At 45.3% G+C, this 24,700-nt stretch overlaps 1 protein-coding gene across 2 annotated transcripts in view; it reads left to right on the forward strand.

Annotated features, from left to right (window-relative positions):
• LOC146790041 (phospholipase A2-like) overlaps window positions 1-22,339 on the forward strand; it is a 202,060-nt gene extending 179,721 nt beyond the window's left edge. For both annotated transcript variants that reach the window (XM_085628373.1, XM_085628375.1), the window contains one exon: window positions 19,432-22,339. In XM_085628373.1, the coding sequence (XP_085484499.1) occupies window positions 19,432-19,580 (149 nt within the window). In that variant the 3' untranslated portion in view covers window positions 19,581-22,339. The remainder of the gene's footprint in view (window positions 1-19,431) is intronic.
• Window positions 22,340-24,700: the final 2,361 nt, after the last annotated feature.

The raw sequence follows: 24,700 nt of genomic DNA on the forward strand, positions 1-24,700 counted from the left end.
GACGTTATAAGTATTTAGTTATGCAACTGTTGCATGGCTAAACACTTATAAGGTCCCAAAGACCAATTGGCTATGCCAATGCTTGTCTCACTTCTTTCCCACTCACAAAGTCTGTCCATCTTTACTTCTTATGTCCCTGCTGATTCCCTTCCTCGCCCTCTTGTCGTCTCTAGTCTTTCCTCTCTGTTCAGCGTTCAGCTCTTCAGCACGTTTCATTTATTCCTTTCTGTTCCTACAGGTCCCCCCTTTTTAGGTCTCGCCTGACCCAGCGCATGCGCTGGTCTGGCGAGACTTATTGAGAGGGCTCCAAAAAGTGCTACCAGGCCAGCATAGAGCTACAGTGCATGTGCGCGATTACTTTCACTTTCGCGGCCGCTTTGCACAGCAAATAGGTCTCGCTTTTGGGACCTTATAAGTATTTAGTTATGCAACTGTTGCATAGCTAAACACTTATAAGGTCCCAAAGGCGAGGCGTATTGGCTATGCCAATGCTTGTTGACATTGCTCCAGATTTACAAGGATCTGTAAATCTGAGGCAGTGCCAAAAACTAACACCATGCAAAAGCAGGTGTTAGATTGGCACAATGAGGAGAAATACTTTTATTTCTCCTCGATTTCGCTTTTTCTGCAGTACACATAGAAAGAGCAAAACGCTATTGTTGATTGTTTATGCACCTTCCTGCACATAAACAATCGTCCCTGTAACACAGACACCCTTGCACTATGGTGCAAGGGTGTCTGTGTTGGTGCTAGGCAGCTAATTTTAGCGCAAGGGAAATCACAGAAGTGCGCCGTATTCTTGTAAATATGGTGCAACCCTGCATTTTTAAAATGACGCAGCCCAGCGCCTCGTAAATATGCCACGCAGTATGAAGATTTCGGTCATAACAATGACCCTGATAATCAGTCAAAGGAAGAAGCAGGGTAAGAATAGCAAGCACTGTTAGAGGACAAGGTGAACGATTTCGATAGCATACATTAAGAATGTTTCAATGATCTCACAGACAGACCTGCAGGTCACAAGAGTTTGAATCCTGACAGGAGCAACTCACCCTTTCATTTTCGATAAATGGAGCTTGGTTACTCTATTATTTCACACATGGCTTCAGTGTGACCTGCTCAAGAAAAACAGAAAGTTTGTTGGAGAATTATAGGATAGTGCTTGGTCTCCTTGCTGCTGGGAACGCCACTTGGTTGGTTTTGTACTGGCATGATCTACATTTTAATGTCCCAGCCGTTACAAAACTTCTTATCGAGACATACTTAAAACAGTGAATAAAAAAAGAAAGCACTTTAAATTGGGTTCTAAACTTTCTTTAATGATCCCTGACTAATAATTAAAGTAAACAAAAACATAAAAGACATGTTAAAATTTGAGTACAGACTATTTTATATACGTTCGAGCCATTGCAGAATCTGAAAACATGAACAAATGACCAGTATTTTTCTCTGGGAAAAGTGGAAACCCTAACTGCTGCCCGATAGCAGGATTGTGACTGTAAAACATTCTCTGCTAGGAGGACTTTTCACAGTTTTTATATTTCTCAAACGTCGTCATAAACGAGGAAGTAATTTTGTGCACACAGAATAGGAGTAGAAGTCCACTAATTATATATATATATATATATATATGTCACTACTCCTAAGTATATAGTTCTGTGCAATGAATGGCTTCCCCTGCATAAAAATAAATTAGCAGCCTGCCTCGTAAGCAGCTTTTTTAGCATCCACGTGAAGACATGGAGTGTGTTTAACTGCCCATTTTGGAAAATATATTACAACCATGTGAGCTGGCAGGAATGCTAGTATATAATTTTCATAGCCGTGTAATTTTTCAACAAAACATTGTGAGGATGTGGTAACGCGTTTATGAAAACAACTTGACAATTTTGCCTGGCTGTGTTTGCAGCAGAGATCCATGAACCATGTTATAAACTACTCACAGACGTTGCTACACGTCTTTCACAGTATAAATATTTTTAAAACATATTACCAAACTGTCTATTTTTAAGTTCAAACATTCTTAAGCCAAATGATCACCAGCTCTTCCTTGATGCTTTATTTCAAGATGGCCGACGTGCTCACAGCCTGTCCCAGCCTCCCAGGGGACATTCCAAGAAAGCCATCTTGTTGGACTGCGTGCCTCTCCATGGTACAGCAGTGTAACTTTGGCTCTATTATTACATGTCACAAATATGTCATATATATGTGCAATTAGCACTACATACTTGTGTGTCCTGACGTTAATGATGTGAAGTGTTGCACTTGGCATCACTATTGAAGTGCATTCACTGAAGGATTAGAAATGCATACATACACTGTGTGCCTTAACAGTATTAAATGATAAATACTTCCTAGATATCAGATGAAAACCATCCTCACTCTATTAAAATGTATTTACTTTAGAAACGAAAAGACTTATGTAACGGGTGCACTAATGTTTCATATTTGCACTTGTACTGTACTTCTTAGTCACATTTAGATACAGGTTGCAGAGTCTACAGCCCACCTCAACAGGAGCAGCACCATGACATCAGTCCTGACGACTGGGTTATGGTGAAGAAACACGTGCACAAGTTGTGCTTGGAACCTCGGTGGCGAGGTCCGTACCAGGTTATCTTGGTCACTACAACAGCTGTGAAGTGCAGAGATCTCTCCAACTGGGTGCATGCCACCCATACTTGCAGAGTCCCTTGTCCCCTTGATGATATAACAGCACCTGCACCTAAAATGCTGGTGGTTACAGTGAGACAAAGGGAGCAGGTTAGTCAAGCTGTTGGGAAGCAGCAAGAAGCTCAGACAGCACTTGTCAGCCTGAGGGAGGTCTGAGAGAGTCAACAGATGAAGTCAGTACCAGAGGGTTATATCCTGTAGTGTTGACTGCGCCAGATTCAGACACTGGCGAAGAAGGGCCTACTGCTGCAGTAACACCAGTATTGCCTGGAGACCAGTGGCCAAGAAGACATGAGAGAGATGGAGAAAGTTTGTCTGAAGTGTGTGTACCACACACTATCCCAGAAGATACTGAAGGAGCTGGCCTAAGTGACAATGACGAGGAAGGTCCAGCAGCAAAGAGATCAAATAGAGCAAGAGTACCCTTTCAAAGGTACTCCTCACCTTAATGAACATATTTGGCTGCTAATGACTGAGAGAGAGAATTTTGGACATATTGCTATAACAATTCCCATTCAATTAAGCCTCCTTAAACTAAACTTTGTGGCTAAACAGAACTTTGAAATTGCACTGCCACTAAACAGACTGACTTAGTTTATCCTGAATGTGATCATTAGTGAATTTGAACTACACGTTTATTAGTAAGGACTTTCTAGATTTTGCCCAAACTACTAAGAACAGTACTGAGGCCAGAAACTGCTGAAGGAGTGTAAGGTTGTCATTAAGAAGAACACGGAGTAGGGCTAAGGAAGTCTCACAAAGATCTTTTATACATATTTTGCTGAAAAAACTCTTTAACTTTGTTTTACTGTTTACCCAGGTGGAAACTAATGAGAAGACTGTATTACTACCCTCTACTTGAATGGTCTAACCTCAGAGAAATTATGGAGCCTAGTACTAATACTGGTAGACGTAGATACCTGTGTGCAGGAGTATTCATTGTTGCGACATTAGTATTGATTGCTTTGCTTGTGATGTTGAGCTTACCCACACCATCTCATGTAAGAGAGTTTAGGTGTACAAGTGCCCCTCAAATGGCATTTCCTACTGACAGTCATTTACCTTCAATAGATGAAAAACACTTACATGTAGATGCATCTAGATGAGACTAGTCATTGAATATTTATACCAAATTGCTTTATGAATTTGTTGACACTATGGATGCTAGAACCTCTTATGTGTGCATGCAATTGCCTGCCTCTACAGTAGAGGGTATTAAATATCATCATATTCGTCTGACTTATGGCGTGTCTTGTAGTTTGTTGATGAGTCTTTTCTATGGAAAGGCACATCTCCAATAATATTATTTGAATTATGACTTAGTCTTTTAAGAAAATCCATTGCTGAAATATTTGAATCATAAACCTGATGCTTGAAGTCTGGATATTGTTGGATATTTCTTTATACCAACCATAACTTTAGATACAGCTTATGCCCAAAGACACAATTTGATTTGTATATTGACAGATGGTGAGAAGATATTTATAGACTCAGTAGCAGATAGGAGAATAATTATTATGGCTAGAGCAATGAATCAAACAAATGCATCAATATGGGCTTAAGAAGAGCTTGAGCATAAGGTAGCTGAAAACCTAGCCGCATTAGCATTGGGAAAAAATCATGGCAAACTCTGTCTACATACTAGAAAAGCTAATTTAGATATGTATTTCGTAGGTAAGCGTGAATGTGATCACACTTTTAAAATCCATGGTAATTGGGGATTATATTTAGATGGAGCAAATTCGGTTAATCAAGGAGTCTACTATTTTTGTGGGAAGAGGACTTAATATAGGTTACCCAGGAGATAGTATGTAACATGTTACATGGGGATAGTTTTTCCACAAATCTATCATGTGGGACATCTTGATGACCCAACAGGGGAAGAACATGTGAGAACTAAGAGAGGTGCCAGTGTTAGTGAAATTGTGGGAGACATCTTTGGTGCCATAATACCATCTGTAGGAGTGATATGAATTTGCATAAGATTAGAAAACTTTCCACTGTAGTTGATAAGTTGTCTATCAGTATGGCTGGGGATTCTTAGTTATAGATACTGAGCTGGTTGCTATCAGATCCATGGTTTTGCAGAAAAGACTTGCATTAGATGTTCTTTGTGCGAAGGAGGGCAGAGTCTGTCAGATGTTAAAGGTTCAGAAATGCTGTACTTACATTTCTGACAAGAGTAAGGATTTTAAGAGATATATTAAGAACATTACTGACTTGAAGGGAGATTTGACAGGGTTGGAAGCAACAGGTGCTTTGGAAGCAATAGGGAATTGATTTTCTGCTGTAGGCAGATGGTTTTGAGACGCTTAGTGATAATTGCTCTTTATGGATTAAGTCTGTTTGTGATTTATACAGTTTACAAACGTGCACAAGGAAAAAGAGTATTGAAGCGAAAGAGAGCAGACATAGAATTAGAAAATAGACAGAGAAAATACTGTGATGAAAAAGTTTTTGGAGAATTCCAGTAGAACGATTATGAAAACAACTAAACTGTGATTTGTCCATCTGATAAGAAATGCTTATCTTGATGTGATGGCCTCATTCGCCATCAGAGTGGGGACTGGGATCCAAGAGGTGGGCGCACACCCCTAGGCCTCCGATAGCCTGCCCGACAATCACTAATCATCCGAGCCTGAAACGCAGATGAGGGTCTGCTCAACTATGCAACGGACCCCCTGCATAATGCCACTTGAACAGTGGTGCACCAAAATCAAACTTTGATGCTGCTAAATAGCGAAGAATGCACAGACTGTGCAGTGGCTCACATTATGCAAAAGAACTGTTGATGGACAGAATGCAGAACAATGTCCTACATTCACCCCAGTACAGAGATCTGGGCCTAAATCCATTGCTTTTTTGCTCACCATGCCATTCCAGTTTGGACCCAGCCATATGCAAATCATTCTTGACCCTGTGCCCTATGGGAACAGTCCAGCCCGAACTGCCAGGCCAGGTCCTCCCTGGACTGGAAACGAGCATCCTAGGACCGGTTTCAGGGTTTCACCCCTCTTCAGCCAGGATAGCTTGATTCCAGTGGCATGGAGAGCACAGGACTCACGTCTGAGCATACCCGTCCCACTCGGGGTGACAAATGCAAAAGAGCTATTGATGGACAGAATGCAGAACAATGTCATACATTCACCCCGGTACAGGAATCTGGGCCTAAATTCATCATTTTTTTGCTCACCATGACATTCCAGTTTGGACCCAACCATATGCAAATCAGTCTTGACCCTGTGCCCTATGGGAACAGACCAGCCTGAACTGCCAGGCCAGGTCCTCCCTGGACTGGAAACAAGCATCCTAGGACCGGTTTCGGGATTTCACCCCTCTTCAGCCAGGATAGCTTGATTCCAGTGGCATGGAGAGCATGGGACTCACGTCTGAGCATACCCGTCCCACTCGGGGTGACAAATGCAAAAGAACTATTGATGGACAGAATGCAGAACAATGTCATACATTCACCCCTCTTCAGCCAGTGCCACTGGATTCAAGCTATCCTGGCTTAAGAGGGGTGAAACCCCGAAACCGGTCTTAGGATGCTTGTTTCCGGTCCAGGGAGGACTTGGCTTGGCAGTTAGGGCTGGACTGTTCCCATGAGGCACAGGGACAAAACTAATTTGCATATGGCCAGGCCTAAACTGGGGTGGCATGGTGAGAAAAAGAATGATGGATTTAACCCAGATCTCTTGACTGGGGGTGAATGTTTTGATTGGTTCTGCATTCCGTCCATCAATTGTGTTTCTTTTGCTTTCTCGCCCTAAGTGCGCCGGGTATGCCCAGATGTGGGTCCCGGGCTCACTCTGCAACTGGATTCAAGCTATCCTGGCTGAAGAGGGGTGAAACCCCGAAACCGGTCTTAGGATGCTTGTTTCTGGTCCAGGGAGGACTTGGCTTGGCAGTTAGGGCTGGACTGTTCCCATGAGGCACAGGGACAAGACTAATATGCATATGGCCAGGTGTAAACTGGGGTGGCATGTTAAGCAAAAGAATGATATATTTAACCCAGATCTCTTGACTGGGGGTGAATGTTTTGATTGGTTCTGCATTCCGTCCATCAATTGTGTTTCTTTTGCTTTCTCGTCCTAAGTGCGCCGGGTATGCCCAGACGTGGGTCCTGGGCTCACTGTGCCACTGGATTCAAGCCATCCTGGCTGAAGAGGGGTGAAATCCCAAAACTGGTCTTAGGATGCTTGTTTACGGTCCAGGGAGGACTTGGCTTGGCAGTTAGGGCTGGACTGTTCCCATGAGGCACAGGGACAAAACTAATTTACATTTGGCCAGGTCTAAACTGGGGTTTTAACCCAGATCTCTCGACTGGGGGTGAATGTTTTGATTGGTTCTGCATTCCGTCCATCAATTGTGTTTCTTGTGGCTCACATCATGGCGGCAGCCTGCTACTACTAAAATAAACTGCAGCTAGCGTGCAGATGACCGGAGGGCAACCGGCAGACAAGACTTCAAACCCGTTCACTGCATTGAGATGTGTTGCTGCCTGACCCTCAGCCGAGACTGCAGTAAAGGACCCCATACCTGAATCCAGAGGAAGGGATCCCATCCCCACGGCACCACCACTGAATCATGCAGAGACAGCAGGGAGCACCGGACCCACTGCTAGTGGGCACCCCTTTACCAGTAGCCCTAGCCCAGAGGGCCCCACACCCACCACCAGAGAGCCCCAAACTGGCACCTTGGTCAGGTCTGTGGGGTTCAGTGAGCCAAGAGGAGATTATCAACATGGTGACGGCTGACTGTAATTGAACCGGATGGTCGTGCATGGGATACCGCCAGTGCGGAGTCGGCGGATGCTCCCTGGCCCCCCCAGCCACCTGGACAATGAGCAGTTTACAGTCTGCATTGGAGCAGCCGCCCTAATCTGCACTGCCATGATAAGACCTCTCTAGTCTACATGCTAGGGAGGTTTTCCTCACCCGCATCAGCACCACCATCGAGATGCATTAGGCCACTCTACTTCAAGAGACCCAACACAGCGAAGTTATGCACCAGGTGCTTTCTTTGACTGTGCCCCTGCCAACGGCTATGGTTACAATTCCGAACTCCCATCAGACAATTCACCGGGATGACAGTTGAGAGGTGGCACTTACGGGTGGAGGAGTCTGGTGACTGGGTACTCCCTCTGCAAACCCAAACCAACACCACAGCCAAGAAGCGAGGGGCAAATCTACAACCTGTGCCACTACAAGGGGCCCCTACTAAACATTGAGCTTTCCCACTAGAGTCTGCCTCACTGCGGATCCCGCGGCTCCTAACTACATCCCGAGTTGGCCGCAGACCCCTGACGACACAGGGATCTGAGTTGTAATGTGGGGTGGTGCTTACCCAGCACTTTGGGTTGGCAACTGACCATATCGACACAGCCTAGCTGCCCCAACATGCCGCGGTGTGCCGTGCCAACAAAACTGCAAAACACGTGCCATTTGACGGCAGGGGAACACTGTGTCACCATATGACCCTGTGCACTCCAAGCTGCGCCATGAACGAGGCTCCTGCACGACCCAGAATCTGAGTCAACTCCTGCAAACAGTTACACATGACAGCCAAGAGGCCTTCCCCCCTCATTTGAAATAGCCACACTAGATGCTACAGAAGAGGCATACAAAGACCACAAGAGGACCTTGGACACTCGAGGAGTCCCCTCAAGTTATACTGTTCCACTCAGCATTTGCAGTTACGAGTTACGAGATCCCCCTAGACTCAACCTTCCAATACCTAGATTACCTGGATAAGTGTGGCCACAGACAGCACCTTTCCTGGGGACACCGCCTCCATTTACCCAGGTCTGGCTGCAGCCTCATAAATGCATAACAAGTGGATGGGCCAGGTGTCACTCTGTCTACTAGACACTTTTCACCGGCACAATCAGCAGAATGTGAGATGGGCCCGTGATGGCCTAGCTCAGGACAATATTCCTGCCCCGCCTGAACTTGTGTTCTCCCACTGGTTTGGCGTGCCGCGATGGCGGACACACCCACAGATGATAAAGACAGCGTTCCATCCAGGTGGTTTACGCCCCAGCACAAGGTGTACTCCACCTCATGCCAGCCACACGCTCCAGGGTGACCCCTTTGTCATGGGTAGATTGCGCTCCGCTACCACGGCCCAGCCGCAGACCTCCATGAACCCGCCCTCTATGATTCCCAGCACCATTCAGGAAGAGGACATGCCAGCCCTTACTACATCAGACAAACTGAACAAAGATCTGGCAGCCATTGAACATTCCTGAGTCACCATGGAGGCCAGGTTCGGTTCCTTCGGTGCAGACTTCAACTATCACCGGGTGATAATCGCAAGCTTGCAGAAAGAGTCTCGGAAGGTGAGAATACCCTGTCCTCTCTACAACTGCTCACAAAGGACAGTCAATCTGCAATCCAAGACCTGCAGTCCAAGTCACACATCTAGACAGCAGAGCAGAAGACTTAGAGAGGTGCTCCTGCAGGAGCAATATACGCCTCCTGGGACTCCCGGAGGGAGTCGAAGAGTCAGACTCCATCGCCTACCTGAAGCCTGGTTCATACCTTCACCCTAGGCTTCAGACCGTAGCTTCTTCTACTCCCTTGAGAGTGCGCATCATGTCCCAGCAAGACGCCTACCTCCGGGTTCCACTCCTAATCCCATGGTGGTGAAACTGGTTCACTTTAACAACAGTGATGCAATACTCCATTCATCCAAATAAACAGGACTCCTTTGAGTGGGAGATAAAATCATCATGCTGTTTCCTGACTACACCCGCACTATCCAGTGCCAACGATCTGCCTTCCTGGAAGTCAAACGACTCCTTCAACAACAAGGAGTGTAATACTCTCTGCTGTTCCCTGCCCGATTTAAGATAATCTCATGTGGTACCACTATTTTCTTTACCGGCCCCAAAGATGTGTGGGACTGGGCAGACAAGCATGGAGCTGGCCCAGCGGAGGGGCACGCCAAACACACATCGGGCACCTGGGCTTTGCGGAGCAGATGGCAGAGCAGAAAGCCGGGTAAAGCATAAACGAGGCCTTCATCCCAAATTTCATCAACCAACTCCCCCAACCTTGGACCAAATTATCACGGACCACAGGAGGGCCATAAAGGCTGCTGCAAACCCCACAGCCATGGATGATGAGAATGGCACCTTTCTCTTCACCTCTGATTACTCCTATTCTGGATCGCAGTCCCCCCCACTGGTGACACCACAAACAGCAGACACCTTCATCTGACAATTTTCCCAAGAACCTTTCTAGCAGATGGTCACCCACCCCAATGGCAGTTTCCAAGCGGCCTCTCAATGCTACCGGCAAACTTTGAGCCTAGTCACAAAAGGACACCTGGCTGCACTGTTTGGCACTCACATTCAACTCTACCCCCATGATACATTAGAGTATATTTTATATATTTAGTTTGGGCGTATCACCAGTTGTAGTAGGCTCCCAGCATTAGGATTATTTCCTTCCCCAGTTATTGCAGTCTCCCTCCACCACTCTCTTCTTTACAACACTAACACTTAGGTGGGCAGACACCTTAAGGGTTCCGGGACATGGTGGGAGAGACTGAAAAATGGGCTCCCTACACCCAGCACTCACACCAGACCCGTACTGCCATGGCTTCCACCTCTCACACCCTATTTCTGACTCTAAACATCTGCGGCATGCTCACTGCTAGAAAGCACTGTGCCTTTTACTCCCACATTAAAGGACACATTTAGCTTTCTTACAAGAGGCATGTGTCACAATGGGAGAATTGGACTGCTTGTGCCAGCACTGAAGAAGCATTATATGTGCTATAACGTTTTCGTCATATGCATGGGGTGCCATGGTGTGGATCTGCCCTGGGATCCCCTTACAGGAAACTAATAGGGCGGTGGACAAGGACGGTCACTATGCCCTCCTCAAGGTTCAACTAGTTGGCCAGCCCGTCCTCCTTGGCAGCATCTATGTGCCCAACACTGAACAGGGAACATTCTGGGACACCCTCTCTGTCACACTCACACACAGCATCACCATGGATATTGGTGATGCATATTAGACCTGATATTAGACAGGTCCAACCTCACTTACCTCACGCCCACTTGCATGCACACAGAACGCTTTCGAACTTGGGGACACCATTGGGCACTTACTGATGCATGGCGATCTTGTCACCCCACGTCCCGACTTTACTCTTTCCACTCCATCCCGCATAATCTGTATGTGCGACTTAACCGCTTCCTCTGCTCTCCTGCACTGGTGCCTCTGATACAATATGCAGACTTTCAGGGTTGAATAATCTCTGATCACGATGCACACATCACGGTCCTCAAATGAATGCTCCCCTTTCCCAATGCGCCCTCCTGGAAGCTGCCACATGACTGTCTCGAAGACCAGGTATTCCAGAAAAAGCAAGAAGTCTGTAGTTGGTGATATGTCTCTCAAAGTCCTAATACAGCATCCACAAGGACACTGGAATGGGACGCCTTCAAAGTGGTCGCTAGGGAAGCCTATATTCCACAGATATCAGGAGTCTGCAGGACTCTTTAAGAGGGATATAGCGGGAGCTGAACTGACCCTAGCCGATCTCAGTCAGTTGAAAGACACTGACCCCACGCGTATTCCATATTTGACATGTGCCAAGACCGTCTACGTTACCTTCCTAGAGAGGTTAAGGCGCTATAACTTTACAGCCCATGCTGCCAAGGTTCACCGGGAGGGCAATAGACCTGGCAGACTCTTAGCATGGCTCATCCGGCAAAAATTAATGACCCACCCAATAACCGAGGTAGTCGATCTCACAGGTTTACACTCAAACTGACATTCTGCAAGCCTTCTAAGATTATTATTCGGCCATGTACAGAGCACCCCAGGATACCCTGATGAATCAAACGGACACCTTCTTAGCCAAAATCCCCCTCCCCAGATCCCGACCCCCACAAGGCTCTCCTTAGAAACGGAAATCATGCCTGCAGATGTAAAGCAGGCAATCCAAGACGTAGCACAGAAGAATACTTTTGGATTGGATGGTCTGCCTCTGGAATATTAAAACACCTTTTTGTCCCTTCTGGTGACCTGAATAGCGACAATGTGCAAGGCAGCACTGAGCGGTTGTGATCTCCCCCACTCACTCCGTGAATCCCTCTTGGTCCCCATCCCTGAATCAGACAAAGACCCCACACAGCTAGCCTCATACAGGCCCATCACTTTACCTGGGGCAGACTATATGATCTTAGGTAAGTTTCTGGCTGACCGCTATGTCCAGATCCTCCCGGAGTTGGTGCATCATGACTAAAACGGCTTTGTCCCGGGCTGTAGTAACTTACCAGAAGATTCACAGTCTCTTTCAAATACAAGATCAAATAAATGGGCGATTTCTGCCAGTGGCTTGCCTCATACTTGATTTAGAAAAAGTGTTTGATACTCTGACTTGTCATAAGCTGTTCCCTGTACACCACCATGGGGAGAGGCCCAAACTCCTGGCCTACACCAAACTATTATACTTAACCCAACATCCCACATCCTTTTGGACTGCCTTGTCTTGGCTCCTTTCCTGGTGTGCTGAGCAACACGCCAAGGACATCTGCTATCCACCCTGTTATTTGCACTCACCATGGAACCGTTGGTGATACAACTTCATGCAGGGGCCAGGAATGGGGGGCATCCCACATGCAGATTCCTTAAGCGCAGATGATCTGCTCTTCTATGTCTGCGACGTAATAGCCAATATCACACCCATCTGAGACATACTGGTGGACTTTGCCACAATGGCTGTGCTTCAAGTCAATTGGGTGAATTCAGCCATTTAACCACTTCCCCCCCGGGCAGCCGTCTCAGGAGATATATTTCAGCGACACCCTCCTCAACTGGCATGATGAGGTGAAACAATACTTAGGAATCCGCCTTTATCACACCCCCTATACCTCTATGAAGGAAACCTCCGCAGGGCGCTGGTAGGGATATGATCCGAAATACACTTCTGGTGGTCGTTCCCCGTGACCCCCACCGGCAAAATCGCCCTTGTAAAAAGGGTTATTCTACCTCACCTTTTTATTTTGTGAACCTCCCAGTCAAACTGCCCCATTCATTCTTCAAGGATTTAGACACACTCCTCTGCATGCTCATCTGGGGGTCCGGATGCTGACGAGTTGCCCTGATGAAACTGCAGCTACCAGTGGACCGGGGAGGTCTTGGGGCACCATCCTTTGAGGCATACTTCATAGTGGCACAGCTTCAATGGCTGTCGCGCTGGACAGTTGGGTGTTATCTCGAAGAAACCTGCATGGGTCCTGGGCCCCTACCGCTGCCCACGCTCAGATGTCTGGTGCTCCCAGGGGCACAATCCACATCCCACAGGCCCCTTGAAGTGGCGAGTGCTTGCATGGCCAGGATACATCGCCTCTCCCGAAAGACTCCCCTCTATGCACCAAGTTTACCTCTGGCTGGCCTACCCCAGGGCCAAGATTACTACACCACCAGGAAGTTGCGGGTCTTGGCTGACCATTCGCTCCTCGAGGTGGGGGACCTCTTCGCAGAGGGCCAACTCCTTACCTTCGTCCAACTGACTAAGGAGAACGGCCTCCCCCCCCCGGGGCAATTTCATCTCCACGGACAACTCATTCTAACTTGTCATGCCCCAATGGGATCTCTCAGGGGGCGAGCCCACGACACACCTGGTACTTCAGACAACATTGACCATGGGACCCGGCGCCACCTTATCAACGGATCGTACAAAGCCATATGAGAACTGACGGTCACCCCTCTCACCACACTCTGTCAAAAATGGGAGGATGGGTTTGGGAGAGTACTTCACGATAAAGAGTGGTAACACGCACTAATATTCTCAAAGAAGGTCTCTCACAACTCAATGTTCAAGAACATCTAGTTCTTCATATTACACAGGGACCACCTAATCCCTGCTCAGCTGCACCACTACTTCTCAGAAACACAATTTTCCTGACCCCACTGCCAGATCTCAGACACAACATTCATGTACATGTTGTGGTCATGCCAGACACTCCAAAGCTACTGGCACACCATTTATTCCATGCAGCGAGGGGTCACAGAACTTCCATATATATATATACATGGGAGACATGCTCCCTAGGCATGTTCACATACAAGCAACAGCATAAAATGTGGACACGCTTTGCAGCCCTAGCCCTGTTACTTGCCAAATGCACAATCACTAGACGCATGGAGCGGGACGATGAGCAGGTGGGAGCGCTGTGGAAGAGGATGCTCTCCAATACGAGGAGAGCCATTAGACACGCCGGCGGTCCACATCTCCACAGTGGGCTGCCCTATTCATGCACTTCTGTCAAGTGAACAGCAAAGATGACCTTCCTCAAAGAATATGCTGGTCTCCGTATACACCTGTGTAGGGCCCCCAAGGACAGAATTTTCACAGCATAGCACCTGCCATCCCTCACCCCTAACTAATCACTTCATTGGCACCTTCCCCACCGCAACAGCCGTCCATGCTTTTCTACACCCGGAACTATTCATCATGTAGCCACCACCACATCCTGACACATCCACCCCCTTTACCGTCCACTCTCCCACAGTTCAGTCCTAGCTTCCAATCGACATGACAGACCATGGACACCAAGCAACCAACCACAGGGCAGCTCCTCAGATTTGAAAGCACCCCAAGTCACAACCTTGTAAGTTATTCTCATGCATATTTGTGATGACATTGCTCTATTATCCTACACTGCTTTACAATGATATGTACCATGTTGTGTATTGTTACTTTTTGAAATGCAAAAACCCAATAAAAAGAAACTTTTTTAAAAGTCGGAGGGGGGATTGGAGCAGCATAACAAATACACAATATATACTTACTTGTGTGTTCTATCATTATTGTAAAGTGTCACTATTGAGTGCATTCACTGTAGGATTAGAAATTCATACATACACGTGTGCCTTAAATGGATTAAATGATATATACTTCCTGGAAATCTGATGAAAATCATACTCACACTACTAAAAATGTATTTACTTTAGAAAAGAAAAGGCTTATGTAATGTGTGCACTAATGTTTCATATTTGCATTCATAATGTAGTCCTTAGCCGCATTTAGAGACGCGTATACTCAAAGTTATTTCTTCTGTATGTAACGTGTAATATGAATCTAATGTACTGATAGTTTTCATTCAGTTTGTGGTTGAATGTGCACACTTACATTAAATGTGCACCACTGATTTAATACGCTAACTTGTCATTCTTTCTACATGAAATGCTGCTTTCCATTTTCTGCTTGCATGTCTTTGCCTTGCAGGTACATTCACATGGTTTGGTAGTTTGAGAATAGATGCAACACTATACTAGCAATAGAGAGAGCTTGAGAAGGAGACCTTGACAAGGAACATGGAGAGCAGGAGCGCTAACTGAAAGTTTCCATTCAGCACTGCTGCAAAAACTAATAGGTGACCACGGACAATATCGTTCCCATGTCTGCCTGGGAGAAATCATTAATGTTTCAGCTTATAACTTGAGCATGGAAAGGACAATGAATAAATGAAAATACATTTATTAAGCGCGTAGCTACCCGGGGGCATCCCAGTGCTGACAGCAGCAAGTAATAGGCACCACAACGATAGTAGGGGAAGAGCCAGGTTTTTAACAGTTTACGAAAGGCCAGATAATTGGGTTCCTTATGCAAATGAGGTGGGAGGGTATTACAGCACTTAGCGGCATTATAAGAGAACAGACGATCCCCACTTCAAGCTTTCTTAATCCTGGGAACTACGTCAAGACGCAGGTCATCCGAACGGAGGCGTCTGTTAGCAGGGTAGGGCCAAACAATAGAGCGATTGATGGAAGGCCCCTTTCCCGCTAGCATCTTGTGAACAATACACATAGCCTTGAAATTAACTCTCTCCTTGATGGGGAGCCAGTGGAGAGATTTCAAGACTGGTTTTGCAGATTGGCAATTTGGGACTTCCAGAAGTATACTGGCTGTGCAGTTTTGCACCGTCTGGAGTTTTGAGATGGTCGCGCATGGGGCCCCTAAATAAAGGGCATTCCTATAGTCCAGGCGCAATAGGATGAGCGCCTGGACCATGAGCTTCCTTGCTTGGAAGGGGAGGAGTGGAAGGACTTTGCGAAGCATCTTTAGGATGCTGTAACAGAAGGCCACCACATCACGCGCCTGAACCTTAAAACTCAGGTCTTGATCCAGCTAAATACCCAGGCGTTTCATCTGGGTCTTGGGGGCCAGAACATGGCCCAGGCCGGCAGGCCACATTATTTTAGGTTAAAAAAGGGCAGAGTTTCCTAAAATCATCATCTCAGTCTTTTCTCCATTTAACTTCTAATAGGAATTATTAATCCATTTGGCTACCTCTTCCAAACAAGGACGGAGGCTGGGAGAGGAGTTGTCAGAATGGTTGAGTCCCACTACAAGTTGCGTGTTGTCTGCATAGGTCACTATATGTACCCCAATAGGCAGCACAATCTCCGCTAATGGGCTCATGTAAATGTTAAATATAGTGGGACTCAGAGAGGATCCCTGCGGAACTCCGCAGCTGAGGGGCACTTGTTTTGAGGCCACGTCGGCTTCAAAGACCTGGAAGGATCTATCATCCAAAAAGGATTGCAGCCATGCCAAAGAAACCCTGGTCACCCCCAGACTACGGACCAAAATTTGGTGGTTGACCATGTCAAAGGCTGCACTGAGGTCCAAGAGGATGACCACAGTGGTACCTCCGGCGTTCATGATTTCTTTAGACTATTCAACTACTGTTAACAGAGCAGTTTCTGTTCCTTGGAGTGGTCGCAAGCCACTCTGTGACAGGTGGAGGAGATTATGAATCTCTTGGAATGCACACAACACTGAGTTGACATGTTTTACTGCCATTTTACTGATCCCTGGGAGAAGTGAGATGGAATGATAGCTTCCCAGAAAATCACGGTCAAGGCTAGGCTTTTTTAGTAGTGCCTTCACCATTGCTTTCTTCCATGGAGGGGGAACCACTCCAGTGGAAAGCGAGGTGTTGGTCAACTCTAATATAATGGGGAAGACAGTTCCGGCTACTTGTTTCAAGATATTAAGAGGTGCTGGGTCTCTGGGCGACCCACTTTTCACCTGTGCCGAGATGGTTTCGAGCACCTCAGGGTCCATCAGGGGGATTACCTCCAGATAAAATTCCCTGCTATGAGGACTGATATACAATGTTTGACCATCTGCCAGAAGGAATGACGTACAGATGACTTGAATTTTATCAAGGGAAAAGTGTGCTAGATTATTACAGCGTGAGCCCGTAGCATCCGAAATCACTGGGGGTGGAGGGGCTCTGAGTAGTGTATTTGCAATGCGAAAGATTTCACGTGCAGAATTAGCTGCCAGGGAAGTTTTTTCTTCATAGTAGTCAGCCTGGGACAGTTTAATTTCTGCTTTGTACAATTTGATGGCCTCCCTATATTCCAGTTTCTTATTTAAGGAGAAATCCTTTCTCCAAGTTCTTTCAAGTTTCTTGCAAGTTTGTTTTAGCGCCTAAAGCTTTGGGGAGTACCATGCCATTCTATTAATTCCAATTTTCATCTGGGTCGATTTTATAGGGAGAACCTGATCTAAACAGCTTTCTATCTACTTATTAAAATTTTCGTTAGCAATTATGGCATCTGGGTCAGGGATCGGCTTTGTTTTTTCTAATTCTAGAATCCACTGTTCTGACGAGAGTTTAGGCCAAGGACGTGACCTTGGTCTAATCGGCTTAGTAGGGGGCTTGGCGCAGTTGGGGGTCCAGAAAAATGGGATAAGAAAATTATCAGACCAAGGTACTGGAGTGGGTTTCCCTCCTACTAAATCTTCCAAATTGGAGAAGATAGGATCTAATAAATGTCCTTTCATATGGGTTGGATTGGTAGCCTTTTGGAGAAACTGATAAGCTGCAAGGTCATTAGTTATCTGAGCTGCGGCCACCTGTGAGGGGTCATCAAAGTGAAGATTAAAAACTCCCAATAAAGTGAAATTAGCAGGGGTGCTGGCTAAATTGGCAGCCATGTCAGGCAGAGATTTACAAAATTGTCCCAGAGGGCCGATAGATTAAAATGCCTGACTGAGTAAGCGTAGGTGTAAAACCTATCGAGAACGAGAGGTTCTCACAATCTGGTAGTGGACTTCCGGATATACAATGTAGCCCATGATGATGTGAACAGATGGATGTTACTTGAGAACTCTGGTGGAAATTACTGGAGATCGCACTGTCTGAAGTTACGCCACTTTCCTTTGGACTTTGAGAGGTTTATACATCTATGCTAATCCCATTGTCTCTTGCTGATTGAGGTTTAGGTAAACACTTATTTTCCAGTCCCAAGAACACTCTTGACTGAGTTTCTGAAATTCTGACACATTCCTGTACCTTCCCGTAGTCCCCTCGCATTTTCCTGCTTGCTGCAGTTCCCTGACTGTTTCGATCCTTTTAGAGTTTTAAATCATTCTCTTTAGTTTGTACTTAATCTACATGATTTAGATTGATCCCATATATGGAAGAGAGAACCAAAAACTCTTATCTGAGCAGCAAATTCTGCGATTGATTTTTTGAATTGCTGTGACTGAACTCCTTGTCTTCCTTATTCTGGTACGCCTGAACTTCTTTAGGAGGTTGAGTTACCCAGTTGTTATTCTGTACCTTTACAGTAAGGTTTTAAGATTTGTTTACCTTAATCTGACTTCTAACTTGTAATAAACCTTCTTAACTATAGTCACTGATTCCTGGTAATTATTGTGTAGCCAAATTATTATCATTAATTAGCATTTCTTAATTGCATAGCTGACCTAAGGAAGCTCACAAGTTAGAGTTCTGGAACAGCCAGGTATTTAGATGCTTTCGGAAGGTGAGATGGTGAGTCTCTGAGCGGAAATGGGTTGCACTGTCAATGAGATTTTTTGACTATAATGATCGAATAAAGTTTTCTGACTGACTAAATGCTAACTCCCTCCATTTCTCAATCGGCGAAAAAGGCCCACCGGATAATAATGGTAAGAGGGTTGCCCCAGCGCTGTATCAGTGGTTTTCAATCTTGTAGCCCAGTGAAGATGAAAGTTGAGGTAACATAAAAAAATTATATTAAGAATAAGAAAACATTTAATACCATTACTTTACAATTTAAAATTACAGAATTTATGTCACCAATCTACACTCCCTCTATTGGAAGCACGTCTTATGAAAATATTTACTGCGGAAGACAGAAACAGTGTGAAGGAGTGATAGGCACGGTTGTTTAGTCGTGCATGACAGTTTGGCCAGCCGCCTGTGGCTGGTCAAACCGTTATGCTTCCTGAAGCTGTCTCCAACCAGAGCTGCGTTGCTGGGCTGGAGACAGCAGGCACAGGCTCCCAGTCTAACTGGGAGCGCAATTTCAAGGCACTCAGGCCAATCCTGACACTGCTTTCATGCTGCCATCATCAGCATGAGAGCAGCGTCAGGATTGGCCGCAGTGGAGTCTGCGCCTGCAAAGCGTGGCTCGGCTAGCTGCAGGTAATTTGTTTTTTTTAATTTTGTTGTTCCCCGACCCATCACGCTTATCCAACACCAGCCACTACTGTCAAAAACCGGAAGTCTCTTGCCTGCATTGGATCAAGAGCCTTAATTTGAATGCCCTGGCCACCATATTTAGAATGCTATTGACTAACTTGACACTCCAGATGGCATGCACCCTAGCCTTAAATAATCAAAATGTTAGTCAGATTATGTTGTCTCTTTAAATTATGTCTACTTGATTTACAAAAATATCCCGCATCTACTCAACATAAAACAAATGTGCTCTTCTTTGTTTTCAGAAAATCTGGAGGACGAATGCCATCAAATTCTGTGTAAATGTGACAGCGAATCTGCCAACTGTTTGGGGGAAGCCCCATTCCAGGCGAAATACATTCTGTGGCCAGATTTCCTTTGCGGACATAAGTACCCAACATGCAGTTATCACTGAAGGATTCCACGGATCTGTAGGACCTTGACAAGCCAGCACTTTTCACACGATGGATATTTTAATGAGATCTACTCTGGTTGAACAGGAAATATGAATTCAGAAATTCTCATCGGAAGTCTCTGACCCTTCTCAGAGACACAGACGATTATGTTTCGATAGAGTAACAGTGCATTTAAGTATTTGTTCTGTTACAGTTTTTGCAAATTCACATATACAGCTTTCTATAAACCATTCACAGAAACGGACTGTACTGGAAACCCAAATGTGGTTAATCATGATTGATGCACTTTAATTTTTTGAAATGTGTTGTCTGCAAAAACATGTCTCACCCTTACAGAGCTAGTGTAATTTGTTTTATTTTGCATTAGAGTGGATGATATTCCCAAGGACAAAGTGGACACAAAGGTTGTTAGTAAGATACTCAGAAATTATAATGTTGTGCAATGTTTTGCATGGTTCATTATTATTTTGTATTTTTGTCATTACACAAAAATGCATCAATGAAAATATTCGACTTCTCAAATGGTAATATTATCTGTAATACTGTCCTATTGTCAGCTTCTTGAAGCCCTTTGTACTTCATAACAATTAATGTATTATTACAGTTAAACAAAATAGCACAAGACCTGATCTTCAAACCACTCAACTTTAAGCCACCAACAAACATCAGTTAGAATCTTTTTTCAGAACACACCTTCCAGTGCCACAGAATTCCCTCTTATTCTGGGACCAAGGTCTGTATCATCCATACTGGAGCCTCGGAGGCTCATTGTTCATGCGTTTATATAGCGTTATAGACCTCTGTCGAGGGCTGTACCGGCTATTAAAGGCCCCCTCCCGCGTTAAAGGCCGGAGCTGAAGGCGAGGGACTTTAACAAGGGACGGGACTTTAATAGTCAGTATGGCCCTGCTACGAAGGGCTATAAGGCTATTAGAACATTCTGCCACTAGAGGGCAGAATGTTCTAACAAATAAAACAAAGACTTCTCGAAGCTCGAGGGGGTTTAAATCCCCTCGAGCTCCAAGAGGCCTTTGTAAAACATTGGAATGTTGCTCTGCGGGCCTTTACCGGCCCGTAGAAGCAGGGAGCACTCCATTGTCTTCAATGTTCTAAACAGCGTTTTAGACCTCTGTCGAGGGCTGTACCAGTTGTTAAAGAATGTGTTACGGAATCCGTTTTTTGTTTAGCATGTATGCCTTCACAACGCCGGCATTAGAACAAAGGCATTGTTACGACGCATTCCTTTAGCACGCAAGTTCGTTATAATGACTTGCCATAGGGGGGTGCTGGACTTTGGAATATCATCGATTAATATTCCAACTCCAGACTGAGCAACAGTAAGAGAGGTGCTCGACGTAAAATACAACACCATTCCAACAATGCGCCCCCCCAAAACAAGTCGTTGTAACAACTTGCATGCTGAACAAATGCGCGGTTAAGACGCGTTCATTCTTTTGCCAGCGCTGTAAAGGCACAGCGTGATTCCAGCTTCGTTTTAAAGGTTGTTTCCCATTGTTAAAGGCTTTGAACCCAAGTTGTAGGCCCGAGGTGAAAGCCAACACCTATAACAAGAATAGGGGCCTTTAACAATCAGATTAGCCCAAGACAGATGGGCGACATTGGTATTAGAACATTCCAGTGACTAAGGGTAGAATGATACAAATTAAAAAGGGAGAAAAAAAGACAATCATTTGAATACTAGAGCAGAAGGCCTGTGCCGGCCATTACAGGCCAAGAGCCACATCTTTGTCTTCAATGGAGCCTGCAACATTCCAGCGTTCATATTGTTGTTATGCAGCAAACACTCCTTGTCAGTCCTGACTTGTGTCTGGCCAAATATAACCTTTAAAACTCCCAATACCAGCTCCAAGAAATGAGTAGCCACAAGTCAAATATGCAACATGTGCAGTAATTAATCAGGCTAGTCTTGGGATATGGCTCGGTTTTATTAATTTCTCCAGAAAAATGTCACAGGGAAATTCACCCTTTGTTAACCTTCTGAACCTTTCATTTTCGTTCAAGTGAATGATAAAATATGGATCACCCTCTAAAATACTGGGCTTCAAATGTTCCTTGAGTTCTTCTTCACATCAAGCCTTTTAAACCAAGTATTGTTCTGGGTTTTAAAATTATAACTCACCCTGTATAGGTTTCTAAATAGGGTACTGGTAGACCCAGTCCAATTTTCATACCACTGATAAACCTTTTCAGTTCTGTAGAACACCAAGAGCGTTCACATGTAAAAAAATGTAATAAAATATATTGGAGTCTTTATCCTTTTTATGTGTTTACATGATATAATCCTATGCCTTCTTCACTGTTCTTGTGTCTGTTCTCCTATGGTTACTCCACTGTCTATACCTTAATTTCTACCTCCAGGTTGCGACATTTCATTCTCAAACTGGTTGCTCATTCCAAAATCTACCCTTTCTTAATTCAATCTTATTGCTTCAATTTTCTTTGCACTAGTCCCTTTTTTACACCAAGCATTACAATGAATCCTCCCAGTTTGTTGCCATCACCACAATCACTCTCCTCTTTAGCACACTCGGGACACTGCACTCAAACCCTTCAACCTCACTCCATTACTGTGGTTTCTTCCTCTTCCCCTTGTGTGATTAATGGAACTTTCTGAATTAAGGGGCTTTAGAATGTTAAGATCTGCTGACAGTTGAAATGTAAGAACGTAGACAAGAGCATGACGGACTCTCTCCCGACTGTGGTTGGGGCATGTCTAATAAAGCTTGTGTTTACCTCATCTGGACTTCTGTGGTTTTTTCCACCTTCCCACACTGGCGATGAAGGTGGGATAGGTCAGGAAGACATCCTAACATGCTGTGACACAAACACTATTGAGCTGTGGTGTGATAGTGAGGTACAGTGACCTTCCCCATCCACCTTCGTTGCACTTAATGGTGCCACAGGTGAAAAAATGTATCAGCCAGCACTCTGTGATAACCATATGTAAAGACCTAGGGCCTCATTTACAAGGAATTAATGCAGCACCGTGCCACAAGCCATTTGGCTGCGCCGCACTGCGTTAATTCATAAGCACAGGGATGCGTCATATCTACAACGATATGATGGATCCCTTTCTCTCCCTTGCGCTGGCACACATTTTTCTGCCTTGTGCTATAGTGCAAGGGTGCCTGGGTTGAAAGTTTCGATTGTTTATGTGCAGGAAGGTGTCCCTTCCAGCATATAAACAATCTAAAATGGCGGTTTGGAACTTCTATGTGTGCGGCTTAATGCAGCACACATACAAGTTGAAAAACTTCATTATTTTAATGATTGTTTATGTGCAGGAAGGGACACCTTCCTGCACATAAACAATCACAAGAGGTGATTTCGTCATTCTATGTGTGCTGCAGAATGCAGCACGCATAGAGAGAGGAAAAAAAGGAGACATGAAAACATTTCTCCTCATTGTGCCTCCCTACTCCTCCCCTGGGAAGACATAGCATTCAGACACTTTCCCAGGTTTACGATTTCTCGTAAATCTGGGAATGTGTCAGGTTCCATGGAGTGTTGCGTGTAAAGGGGCCATATTTGCAAGGACTGAAAAAAAAAGCAGGGTGGTTTTTTGTGTCCTTGTAAATATGGGGCAACGGAATGCGACACAGGTGCGTCACAAAAAAGTGACGTACCCGGGGCGCAAGGGCTTGTAAATAAGCCCCTTGGTTCCTATTCTTAGTGTTTGTAAGGGCACCTTATTAAGTCTGTGGATGTTTCTCTGACTGCAGCGGATACCAATCCATGCTTTGGATGAAGGAAGAGCATTGATTCAGCCATTTCTTCACATGCGCTGCTTCACTGTAGTGAGCAGTGTAGTGTAAGGTGATCTTGGCTAGAAGCATATGTTGGTGTGTGTGAAAGAGTTAAGAGGCGAAGCAAAAAGTAAGGTGAGTAATGAAAGGGGAGAAGTGGATACAGTAAAGGAGAAAGGGGGGGGGGGAGATCTCTGTAAAGCAAGTGAGCAAACTTTCAAAGGACAATTGTTAAACCTGGCACCATTGGCGTGGGTCTCCCTTCCATTTTTTGCTGTTGCCTCCTGTGTTTTTGCTATGTTTTTGCTGGTCTAGATGCTTTGGGCACTTTCCCACTGCTATTCAGTGCCAAAGTGCAAGTGCTCCCTATTGTAAATTGTTGTAATGGATTAGTGACTCCATGATTGGCTATTTGATTTACTTGTCAGACTCTAGTACAGTGCACCATGTGTGCCCAGGGCCTGTAAATCAAATGCTGCTGGGCTGGTGGGCTTGCATTACTGGTTGTGCCACCCACAAAATCTACTTGTAAAATGTGGCTCAGGCCTGCCATTGCAGAGCCTGTGTGCAGTCTGGGACTGCCACGTCGACTTGGCAAGTGCACCCACTTGCCAGTCCCTTAACCTTCTCTTTTCTACATATTAGTCACCCCTAAGGTAGGCCCAAGGGCAGGGTGCATTGTATGTAAAAGGTAGGACATGCCCTGATGTGTGTGGCATGTCCTGATAGTGAATTACAGCCAATTTAATTTTCACTATTGCAAGGCTATCTGTTCCCATAGGCCAGAATGGGCAGTTTGATTATGACATCTTATAATCCTAACTGACCCAGGGAACAAGGTGGAAAAACGAGTTTTGTATGCCTGAACTCAGAATGTTAAAATACATCTTTTAGTGTGGGTGATTTTTACATTCTGTGTTTGAAAATACCACTTTTAGAAAGTTGGTATTTTCTTGCCTAACCATCCAGCATGCCTCTTCTAGGTTTGTGTATTTCATGTCTAGTTTGTGAGTGACAGGGGGCTGGAGAGGGCCTTGGCTCCAGCAGTCCGATGGGTCAGGGCTGGGCTGAGTAGGCCCTGCATTGAATAGAGAGTAGGGAGAGGAGATTTCCTTTCACTGACCTGAGCCTTCATAGAATAGAGAGTATGGGGAGGTGTTTTCCTTTCAGCTACCTGGGCCAGGTTCTGTCAATAATTCTGTCTCCACCTCCTGCCAGGAAGCTGCTCCAGGAAGGACATAACTGGTTTTGGTTGGGAACAGACATCCTCTGCCTTCAGAGGACAAAGGATTTTGAAGTATAAATATTGGGGCCCAGACCCCAGAACTTTAGATCACTTCTGGGAATCAAGA

This window comes from Triturus cristatus, chromosome 10 (genome assembly GCF_964204655.1).
Source record: "Triturus cristatus chromosome 10, aTriCri1.1, whole genome shotgun sequence".
NCBI lineage: Eukaryota > Metazoa > Chordata > Amphibia > Caudata > Salamandridae > Triturus > Triturus cristatus.